Source organism: Schistosoma mansoni (genome assembly GCF_000237925.1).
Source record: "Schistosoma mansoni, WGS project CABG00000000 data, chromosome 1 unplaced supercontig 0071, strain Puerto Rico, whole genome shotgun sequence".
Taxonomy (NCBI): domain Eukaryota; kingdom Metazoa; phylum Platyhelminthes; class Trematoda; order Strigeidida; family Schistosomatidae; genus Schistosoma; species Schistosoma mansoni.
This window is the reverse complement of record NW_017385989.1, coordinates 725,159-737,601: the sequence shown is the minus strand read 5'-3', so window position 1 is coordinate 737,601 and position 12,443 is coordinate 725,159. Positions and strand designations below refer to the sequence as shown.

Below are 12,443 nucleotides of genomic sequence, written 5' to 3'. Positions count from 1 at the left end.
AACGAATTACGATCAATTCCCTGTATTCCATATATATGAACGTTCTTATTTACCCTAACAATTTTATTTCGTTAGTATAAAAACTTGTTGAGATTGTAGAATTTAACAGTGGAATTCACAAGTCGATCTAAGCTGGACCTCCATTGAAAACCTGGAAGAACTGGATGGCTGTCTCATTGCTCAAGGGGTCAAGCGTTCGCGTGTGAGACACAAGGTCCTAGGTCCCAGCCCCACCTGAGGAAGCGTTGGTGCGCACTTCTGAGGAGTCCCATACTTGAGCTATCTAGTGCTTCCAGGTTTGCAACGGTGATCTAGCTTAAATCGACTCATGAATTCAACCGTTAAAAACCTTATTTTAGATTGAAGAAAGCTTTTATCAGCAACAGAATCATTAAAAAACTAACATTTTCTTCCCAGTGCACACTTCTAACCACGGATCACACTTATGAACTTCCAGCCTCATCGGTCAATCAATCATGAACAACACAAAATGTGGCACTTACATTTATCGATCTAAGTGACCACACAATGGTGTAGAATTTGGTTAAAAATGATGTAAAACTGTTTGTCAGTTAGTATAAAACTTCACCTTACAAATGATCTTCATAAGTATAGCTCTTTCGTTTTTCAGTATAACAAAATAGGAATCACTTTTTATTAAAATGAAACTTAACTAACCCTTATTACTTCAGGATCCATATCAGCTAAATTCACATCAGCAATATCTAGATCACCATTTGATACTAAATTCAATTTTCCACTACTAGGTAAATGTGGATCACCAGGATAAACGACTCCAGGTGAACCACGTTGGCGAGCAGTATTACATAAAGATTTTGATGAACGACATAAAAAGGTTACCTAAATTTGAATGAAAGTAAATGAGATTGAAAAAAAAAGAAAAATTAGTGTATGGTAACACGAAATTCAAATAATAATTCCAAGGAACTTTCATTAAAAGTAAACATATCTTAGAAAACAGCTTTGAGTAACAGTCTACGTTAGGGAACATTACTGATACTAATCGAGTAACAAAAGATGGGACAGCATTCCATAGTCAGTAGCTATAAAAAATAAGGCAGTTTACTTTCGTAACCTGGCATCACTAAAGAGTTTTTCCACAAGCGATGATCCTTGAAATTTTTCACGAAAGAATCGAACGCTTTCATATATTGTGACATGATCATTATTGCCGGACCTATAAATGAGAACTTACAATGGCAACCAAACTAGGCTTTAACCCAATATCATCTATCCATAATTTGTCATTACTTAATTATATTCCTGTAGTTAATATCAAGGAGTGAATTTGGCTGGATAACTGTTATATCTAGAGCTTTGATTCTTACTATGCCGCGTACTACTAGACTACTTGAACGATCGAACCCGCAACGTTGAAAGAGAGAAGACAGAACACTAGTAAGTAGGAACTTAATTCCCCAAAACAGTGTCAAAATATTGTACAGAAATCTCATGTATTTATAGTGTTTTGGCTGAAAGTAAATCGTCATTTCGGACAGCCAATAGGCACATAGGGGGTCATTCTTATCCATCTAATAGGGAAGCTACACGTCGACATTCTAGAATATTCCCTAGCAGTGATTGGATGGAATGTCTTCGGCTTTTTCTGGGCTTCTTGAGGCTTCCTAGAGTTTACCAATGAGCCATCCTTACAATAGCCATTAGATAATCAAAGGTCAGGGAATACCCGTATCGTTCTAGGATGGGACTCTTCGTCGTGGTGCACCAGCGACTTAGCTGAGAAATAAACCTAGGATTTTTAGTTCTCATGATGAACGCATTACACAAAAACCATTGAGTTGACATCTACTGATTTACAATTTTTTATCTCAATTTAGTTCATGATATTGAGTAATCATTATCCATTACCACGGGTAATAACTCTTAGACAGAGTCATAAGTGAGTATTATGTGTGATTTAAGTAATTAGTCCGTCTTATTTCCCAATGGCTTGCTATGTAAATTAGTTCATGATGTGAACCTAACGCTGAGTGATCTTTACGAGTCTCGTATGTTAATCAAGATTCTAGTATTTCACCACAACTTTTTGTAATCTTCGACAGTGATCAAAAATCTTTTATCAACAGGATTACTAACTTCTTACGCCTGTTACCCCTTGTGGAGGAGTATAGGCCGCCAGTCAGCATTCTCCATTCAACTCTGCCCTGGGCAATATCAACAAGATAAAAGCATCTATATACTTCTTCTTTCAAACAATTAACCCTTTAAATCGATTTGCAATCAAACGATAATGATCTATAGAATGAATGATTTTTTTTATTATCCAACTAGAATCGTACTCCATACTTTAATTGTCATGTATACCACTTAAACTAGCTTAAATTTTAATACAGTTGAATACTGAAGTCAATCTAAACTAAAAAGGATCAGCTCAAACATAAGTCAGAAGGGGGTTTTGTGGAGATTTTAGTAATTTTATATAGTCGAGATCATGAGTCAATTGAAGCTAGACCACTATGGAAAACCTGGAAGCACTGGTATTCCAGATGTTAATACTAAACTTCCTAACAAAGTTATAGAAGTATATACGATGAGACTGTAATTTATGGACGAACCAATCAGATTCATGATACCAGGTCTTGGATTTTAGAGCGAAATTCATTCATCCATTTGGTTAAATGGAGTTTTGGTATTTTAGCTGATGTCAGTTCGTAATGAAAACCTTAAATCTCATTCCTAACCCCAACCATCAACTGTAAATTATAATTCTAATTTCTCACACTGATTTATAACCCTCATTTAGTCTTAGTAAGTAGGTAAACACTTTCAAGGTCATTTCACTGTTGCTCCAAGGTCGTCCATAAATTATAATCTCAGTGTATTGGCTTAAAACAAACTAGCAATATCGATTTGAAATTACAGCACAGTAAATTACATTAATCTTTCCGGCATTACAGATAGTTTTTTCATAGTTGAAAGCGTGAGTCAATTGAAAGTAGACCACATCGAAAACCTGGATGCGCTGGACGGCCGTTTCGTCCTATTGTGGGACTCCTCAGCAGTGCGCATCCACGATCCTGCACTCGTAAGATTCCAACTCAGGACCTACCAGTCTCGCGCCAGAGCACTTAACCTATAAACCCCTGAGCCGGTTGGCATCCAACGGTGTTAATGTCTAACTGCAACTGATCCACGAAGTTGAGCTACCGTGGATGGTGGATGCGCACTGTTGAGGAGTCCCATAATAGGACGAGACGGCCGTCCAGTGCTTCCAGGTTTTCCTTGGTGGTCTAGCTTCAATTGACTCACTCTTTCCACTATGAAAATGCTTAATCTCCACAAAACCCCTTCAGATACTTTTTTATCTATATTGAGAAGTAAGAAATAGTCAGAAGTTAACTCATGATAAACTACTGAAATCAAAGTTGATTTCTTTAAATTCCTGAAATAAATCGTATAAATGATATCTTATATTCTAATCAACTCCGCTTGTAACTCCTCCGGAGGCTACTGCCGGTCCCAAGCTCGGATAAAGGAGGAGTGTTGGGCATGACGTTAGCGACCCCATACCGTAGAAAAACTAACGCGCTAAAATAACGCTAACGTGAAAAAGTCATTCAAACCATTTAAAGTAAGTATATTCTAATCACTATTCAAAATAGACATAAGGCATACAGAAAGCATAATCTAATTCTTCAACATTCTCACTATTATTAACAAAAGCGTACTCCCATTCCTGTGTTTATCGCTCAAAATATAGTTGCGAAAGTCTACATAAATCAGACCCTTCAACATCCTCATCATTTTACATTATGACAAAATAGTGTGAACAGATGATTATTAAAACTTATTTCATCAACAAACCATCTGGATAGTGAATTGGTAATTAAAAACCACAAAATAAACCATACATGTTCATTGTTTTTAATGGCAGGAGGTCGACAGTCTTCCTGACTTTTCATCATATTTACAATTTTCACCTGGACAGCATCATCGATGAACAAGGAGGATCTGATTCAGATGTAAAGGCAACGATTGGTAAAGTAAGTGAAGTATTTCTACAGTTGAACAACATATAGAACTCAAAATAACTTTCAACCAATATCAAAGTCACATTTTCAATAAGAACGTCAAGACAGTCCTACTGTATGGAGTTGAAACGTGGACAACTGTCACAACCATCATCAAAAAGTACAAATATTTATAGATAATTATCCACGTAAGATACTTAATATCCATTGGCTGGATACCATCAGCAACAGCCTACTGTGGTAGAGAACAAACCAGCTTCCAACTGAAGAGAAAATTAGGGAAAGATGTTTCAAGTGGATAGGACACACATTGAGAAAATCATCTAACTACATCACTAGGCAAACAATGGAAACAAAAAAGAGGAAGGCCAAATCACACACAGCGTCGGAAACTGGAAGTAGACATGAAAAGGATAAATAACTGGTGGGAAAAACTGGGAAGGATTGTCCAGAACACAGTTGAGTAGAGAATGCTGGTGGTCGGCCTATGCTCCTGTACTACGGGTAATAGACGTAAGTAAGTAAGTAAGCATGTATGGAGTTAGACCGTATGTAAAGCAATTAAAAATTAATTCAATAAATAACATACCTTTGGTACAAAAATCAATAAAAGATTCACTGTCACAGTTATATGAGATCGTACAAAATATAACAGAAATATATAATCAGGATGAACATTGTACCAAATGAAATGTCTACAAGATAAAAGTAAATAAATAGGAAGATGACTAATATGATAAAGTTTTCTAGTTGACTTTAATGATTAGATAATATTTTATGGTTTACATCAGCGCTGTTAGGGGTATGAGGGTAGTTATCACTTCCCGGTTGCCCACACCATGGAGGGGGTTCTTCTCGAGGTACCGGAAAAGGAAATTGGGTTAGAGGTGGTCTTAGTGACCCGAGAGCATGACTTAAGTGCCCAAAGTACAAATGCTTGAGGTCGTTTACACATGACCTTTTTGTGAACAGCTTTCATGTTAGCTTCGTACTTGTTGGGACCCTACCTCCGGAGACTGAAATCTGTGGGATGAGGCGCGGTGTACATTTTTAGGGTCTACCTTTTCTAACAACACCCCTCCTTGTGTGAAGGTAGCATCGCTAATATACTGGTTGTCTGAAGGAAACACCTTACTGCCGCCATGAGATAATTTTCGCTTTCTCATTGCATTATCGAACATCTAAATAAATAGTGGTCTGGGAAACGTAATCATTTCGTCGTATGGCTGTCAATGATGTTTTATGCAATGTATGAACAAGTAAATTAAAATAAACAGTTCCATAGTCTAATTTTTCGCATTCCACTTGCAAAGTAACAAATGAAACATCATATGACCATTTATAAAGTTCGTTCTGAATCAAAATGTTCAAAATAGTAATTGTAAATATTATTGAAAAATAACACAAGAGTTTCAGTGGAAGAATTTTTACTGATAAAAATATACTACTAGTAGGATTGTTGATTAAGGTTTATTTCGGATTCACTTTGAGTAGAATCGTTCAATATCATCAGTATTTCATTGAGATCATGAATTGATTGATGTTAGATGACTATTGAAAGCCTGGAAGCACTAGACCGCTGTTTCGTCCTAGTATGGGACTCCTCAACAGTTCAACATCATTTCTCTTAAGAAGATCATATTGTTTTCTTGCTTTATTGTTGCGATTCATTATACCTTTTCACATTTTTCTTAACAACATAGACTGACTACTTATGAGTAGTAAATTTTGCGTAACAAAAAAACGTAACGCACATTAGACTAAACTCTACACTTCACTTGGTAAGTTAAACAGAGTCATTGTATAAGATTTTAAATTTCTTGTCATCACCTACCTTCAAACAATTGTCACAATGATAAAAATGGAAAAGTATAAACTTGAGTCATTTCATATCAAAGAAAAGTTGTAGTGTATTGAACAAGAACACGAGTGGGGACAATCGAAATATGTTTAAGCACAAATTACAGACTATCTCACTAAATTCTGATAACCATACAGTCAACAGTTAATTCGCAAAATAACAATCAATTGTCTCAATTTTGACTGTTCCTTCTGTAAATATCAGTCCGTCGTCTCTGACTTTATTGTTCTTGCAATTTCATACCAATTGCGTTCCGTTCCCATTCTCTTCATATCGATCTTCTACTGAAATGCATTTTATCCCTGACCATTGTTATATATTACTTATGTGGATATAAGTAACCCACACCACAGTAGTTAATTACAAGACACCCTGAGAAATAATTCAAACCAGTGAATTTTTTGAACTTAGGTCGATTAATTCAAACCCTAAATTTTAGCTTGATAGATTCACTAATCAAATGCTTTACACTGACTTTCTAGTCCCCCCCTAGAGACCCAAAATTTTCCTACACTTGGATCTCGAACGCTAGACAAGTAGCGCAAAATAAGCATAGAAACTTTATTTAACGTACGGAAAATAAGAAATATAGGACTAAGAATCAAACCAATCGTGGATACAATCAAAATACAGATATAACCAATGACAGGTTAAAAGTCAACGATGTTTTTCAGAAGAACAATTAGACTTCCATGACAAAACCATTCAACTCAGAAAACAAAACTCAACTTCAATCATCCACTTGAGCCTCAAATCTTTACCATCTCAAAAACATGTATGCTACTTATTTAGAATATAGTAGTACATCTGTATTAACAAAATAAAGTTGGCTTACCTTAATAAATATAGAAATCCAGATACTGTCATTTCAATAATTAAAGCCACACCAATGTACTGTGTTTCATTATATTCAGATGGTGCTGTTCGTACAAGACGACAATAATGTATACTAATAGCCAAGATAATAAATTCAGCTAGAAAAAAATGTAAATAAAGAAGGCGTTTTAATCTCATCAACATCCAACTGCTATCTTCAGGGTATTACAAGAAAAACAGTAGTTCAAAAAGACATTTCGACCAATAATGTTCAAAAGACTTTCAATGTTTACTTCTTATGTAACTAGGGTATTGTTTTAATGATTCCATTGTCATAATATTAAATAAACTTCACCTTACTGTATCTGATTCTTGATCTTCGACTATTTAACAAAACGATACTAATCTCGCGCCAGAGCACTTAACCGATAGACCACTGAGTCAGCCGGCACCCAACGGTGTTAATGTCTAACTTCAACCAATCCACGAAATTGAGCAACTATTCACCAATGTCATCAGTGAGTTGATATCTCAGAACAGACCTAGTTGAACTCCACTGGTTACTGCTTCTCACTAGAACTCCAACGTGGATGCGCACTACTGAGGAGTCCTAAAATAAGACGAAACGACCGTTCAGTGCTTCCAGGTTTTCCATGGTGGTCTAGCTTCAACTGACTCATGATTTCAACTCTATAAAATTACTAAAATCTCCATGAAACCCCTTCTGAAAACGATACTAAATTGAATATTCCCAACAGGTTACACTACACAACGTTGCAAATGCTATTTGTTTTATGTAGAAATGTCTCTTTATATGTGAACATCTCCTAAAAGGATTCAGTGAAAGGCATTGAAGAACTAAGAACTATCCTATTCTACAAAATGTAGTCGACTATATAGAACCAGTATCATTTATAAAATCAGAAATAGCCTATCAAAAGATGCAGATCTAAACCTAATTTGCATTGCAGAAACTCTTCTAATGAGTAACATAAAGACATTTTTGTTGATGTATCTAGAGCTTTGTTTCTTACTATGCCGCGTACTACTAGACTACTTGAACGATCGAACCCGCAACGTTGAAAGAGAGAAGACAGAACACTAGTAAGTAGGAACTTAATTCCCCAAAACAGTGTCAAAATATTGTACAGAAATCTCATGTATTTATAGTGTTTTGGCTGAAAGTAAATCGTCATTTCGGACAGCCAATAGGCACATAGGGGGTCATTCTTATCCATCTAATAGGGAAGCTACATATCAACATTCTAGAATATTCCCTAGCAGTGATTGGATGGAATGTCTTCGGCTTTTTCTGGGCTTCTTGAGGCTTCCTAGAGTTTACCAACGAGCCGTCCTTACATTTGTGAATACAGAACATATTTTTACGGTTACTTTGCATATCAAAGATTTATTATCTTTTATAGCTCTGAACTTTATTTCACGTTTGGCTCCTTCTTGTCTTTTTTTCATCCTTCAATGACAAATAATTTTGTTCATACTGTTTCATTATACTCGTATACCTTCCACAAAAGGTTATTCATTTCATCCAACATATTCTCCTGTACAATGGCACCCATAGATCAAATTGAATCAAAGTCAAATCACAATCTCTCATTTGGTATTTATATATTCGGCTTTAGTTTACTATGTCCTCTACAAGTATGCTCAAGCAACTTTCATGATTCATCTGTTGATGTAACATATTTTACCCACTAGCATGAAATTTACTCTACGAATTTTTCAGAGTTGAAACCATGAGTTAATTGAAGCTAGACCGCCATGGAAAACCTCGAAGCACTGGACGGCCGTTCCGTCCTATTGTGGGACTCCTCAGCAGTGCGCATCCACGATCCCACACTCGCGAGATTCGAACGCAGGACCTATTAGTCTCGCGCCAGAGCACTTAACCACTTGATCACTGAGCCGGCTATTATCCAACGGTGTTAATATCTAACTTCAACCAATCCACGAAATTGCGCGACCAACTTCGATTGTACTGAGGTTTATTTCGTGGTGACTAATGTATGCCTAATCTAAACCGTTGTGATTAGAAGATGCGATAAGTTATTGAACTTTGTGAACGAAGGGATATTATTAACTAGGGCATGCTAAAAAGTTCGAACTTAATGGATGTTGCTGTACATTATATTGTAGTGTCGGTTACTATGTTAAGTCCACATAACTTATTCTGACTTCCGGATAAGTCAATTTATTCATTCTTCTTAAATCATATTTTGACCTTGTTAAGTACTCAATTACCAACCTTGACTATTTTAATGTAAGCGTATTTGTGTACATTTCTTATCTTACTTATCACACATCTGTAACTTATTTTCATTTGAATATAAATACCGACTAATGCTTGATCAAAATGAGTTGGCTCACACTCCTTCTCCACTGCAAGTCATTTCACCTAGATCTCTTCTCTTCGCTTCATTCCCCCTGATTGTCCATTCAAATCAATAAGTGTTAAAAATATACAAATTAGAAAACCCATTCTCGTATTTGACTTATTTAATCCCGTTATTCACTAACGCGGATTAAGTTGATAATTATATACGAGGATTGGTGACATGTATACCTCGATAACAATCATTCATATGATCCAATTGGATTCAGATATAGGATCGCTAAAATATGACATATTTCAGTACATCTAATACTTAAACTTTCGATACTGCCTTTCTAACCTTCCTCTAGTCCTCCAGAATCTTTTCTAATTAAACCCCAAACAGAAGACAAAGGGTACGATGTATGAAAAGAAGATATACCCTTAAGATTAGTTTGGGTGCTGGAAACAAGGATGGTTTTATAAGTATATTGATAACTTTTTTTTTATCCTAAAAGGTTCTATAAATGTGTTGAAATTAGTGCAGAAATCCGCAGTTTATCACAAAGATATAATCATTATTAGCTCATCTGTATTTTTCTAAGCGCTACTAAGTTGTTAAAATCTTTTCTGTTTTTTTTAAACCTACTAATCAATTGTTATTATCTCTCCAAATGCCCTGATACGGCCGAGATTGGAGGAAGTCAATTCTCCCTCTTCATGTGCTTTAACATGGTCACGTGCATACAACCACTGCCACGGATGTCCTACTCATTGCCTTCTTGTACCAGGAGCGTTGTTTACGAAATTCAGAGGATCAACGAAATTGATCTGTTTTCGAAGTCATTTATAAGCGTGTTTATATATGATCAGACCTTTGTTCAACTCCGACTGTAGCTCCTCTTGGGGGCTACTGCCGGTCTCAATCCCGGATAAAGGAGGAAGGGTTAAGCATGAGGTTAGCGACACCATCCCATAGAAAACTAACTCGCTAAAAAAACGCTAACCAGAAAAAAAAATTATTCAAACCAAACTTTTGTTCAAAAGATGTTGCATTGACATATCACACAGTTCAGGAACTTACCTAATTCAACAACAACATCCCATGACATTGCACGACATACTTCAAAAGTGATCATTTCATCTATTGAATCCTCAGAAAATTGATTTTCATGTAAATGAATCGTTTCATTATTATCCTTCGAATTGAAATGTTCCAAATTACTTTGATTATTAAATTTTTTTATTTTAATATAACCTTCCTGTTTCATACTGACAATTGGTGTAACGGATTGACGATTATTCATCATTGAATTATCATCTCGTATCCATGGACTATTACTAATATAATCTAAATTAATTGCTGTCCATGCAATCATATAAGTGAATGTTATAAGGATAAACATTCCTAAATACTTTAATATATCTTTATCACGTACATGAACACGATGAGCTTTACGAGATTGGAAACCAGATAGAACCCTAGATCAATGAGAAATTAAAAAAACAAAACACGATCAATATAATTTGTAAGTTTGATTGCTTTCACTATGATGACCTCGGGGTTACAACATTCTGCCTTCAAACAGTAGGTTGTACGTTCGAACCCCGTCTTATTTTCTTCAATCTATGGATAACCGAATAATATTACTAGATACTAAGTAGGAACTCTATAGTTAAAAGCTAGATTAAAAACAACTGAAAATATCATAAAACTGTATACGTTTATAGGAAAAGACGTTGGAAGTTGATCGGGCATTCATTGAAGAAATCAACAAACTGCATCACGAGATAATCCCTAACTTGGAATCCGGAAGGGAAGCGGAAAAGAGAAAGGCCAAAGAATACATTACGTCGGGAAATAGAAACAGATATGAAAAGGATGAATGTTAACTGGAAAGAATTGACCAGGACAGATTTGGATGGAGAACGCTGGTGGGTGGCCTATGCTTCTCCACGAGGGGTAACGGGAGTAAGTAAGTAAGCAAGTATATTCCACTAAAATTGAGACTAAATGGAGGACATATTTTCAGTGGTGTAATTGATCATCATTTACTGGATAATGGATGTTAATAAGTAAACGAATTTGAACTTATCACACTTTTCAAAAGTTATTGCGATAAAAATACTTCAGCCATACGCCTGCATCCTAAAACATACGATGGTTAAACTTACTTTCAGATGGTGACTACAGTCTTAGCAACTAGTTATGAATCTCGCGAGGCGTGATCGTAGATGAGCTCTGTTGAGGAGTCCCACAATAGGACGGAACGGCCGTCCAGTGCTTCCAGGTTTTCCATAGAGGTCTATCTTCAATTGACTCATGATCTCAACTATATGAAAGTTATGTAACATCCTTTTGAATACTCTTACTCATGTAATGCATAGCTCTTTCTTGCTTACTGTCTGATTTATACTAATTTACATGACGTTTCTTCTTGTACTTAGTATTACAAAATCTGTTAGATCAATCTTCCATTTCTAGAAACCTGTAACTCAACACCTCTCAGTAGTACTTTCTAGAATATTCATAAAATTGATCTATGAATTCTTTCATATAGGAATGAACCAAGGACAACAACTGATTTACAATAAGAGGAAGTTATCTTCATTTCTTCGATACTCATCAGCTGCTTACAATGGTGTATATAAATATATGGTGATCTAATTGTGGTCCTTGGTAAGAGTAGAGATTGAACATACCTCTTTGTATACACAAGTCAGGAATTCTAAAATTGATCCCCGTTGCCTCCGCTACGTAGAGTAGTTAAAATTTTGCTTGTTTGGAACTTGACATAATACCAAGGGGACAATCTAATTTAATGTGATGTTCTTTGTCTACCAATTGAAAAAGAATGACACTGTCAATCAATCTCGCGAATACCTTTCCTAACAATGCTGATACATGTTCACGAGCCTGCATAGATGAATCCCTTTGTGTAGAGTCAACGTAAGTAGTTCCGCAGGAGCAGTTAAGTTGGTATATACTCATTGAAGAGTTCGCCATCGGTATGTTGTTGTTTTTTATTGATTTAAATCTACGTGCCAACCTCAAAATCAATCATGTTTCAAAATAACGTATGTCTGTTTAGTTTTCAACAATCAATATAAGTGTTGTCTCTGGATTGTAGTCAGCTAAAGAGAATCCATGAAATAAAAGAGACGAAACTATTCTATTGCGAATAGTATTCCTGCTTTATTGAAATTTATGATGATGGACTTCGTAAAGTTTTGATGGAGTTTTGTTCTCTAAGCTGGATGGTTTGGTCGTGGAGCTTTCATTGTCCTTCTGAACACGACATCATCAGCACAAACTTCGGGTAGAAGTGAAGTGTTTGAAGTTTCATAAAATCATTGATTTACTTTTAACACTTTTTTTCAATTACCAGTTTACTTACACTAGTTGCGTAGGAACAATAACGGG

At 35.8% G+C, this 12,443-nt stretch overlaps 1 protein-coding gene across 1 annotated transcript in view; it reads right to left on the bottom strand.

Moving 5' to 3' along the window:
- Positions 1–12,443, bottom strand: part of Smp_139220 (hypothetical protein) — a gene marked incomplete at its 5' end in the record, with an annotated part of 58,977 nt that overhangs the window by 9,683 nt on the left and 36,851 nt on the right. The window contains 5 exons of the mRNA XM_018791823.1: positions 679–861; positions 4,633–4,708; positions 6,710–6,848; positions 10,104–10,218; positions 10,297–10,501. Of these exons, the coding sequence (XP_018645046.1) occupies positions 679–861; positions 4,633–4,708; positions 6,710–6,848; positions 10,104–10,218; positions 10,297–10,501 (718 nt within the window). The remainder of the gene's footprint in view (positions 1–678; positions 862–4,632; positions 4,709–6,709; positions 6,849–10,103; positions 10,219–10,296; positions 10,502–12,443) is intronic.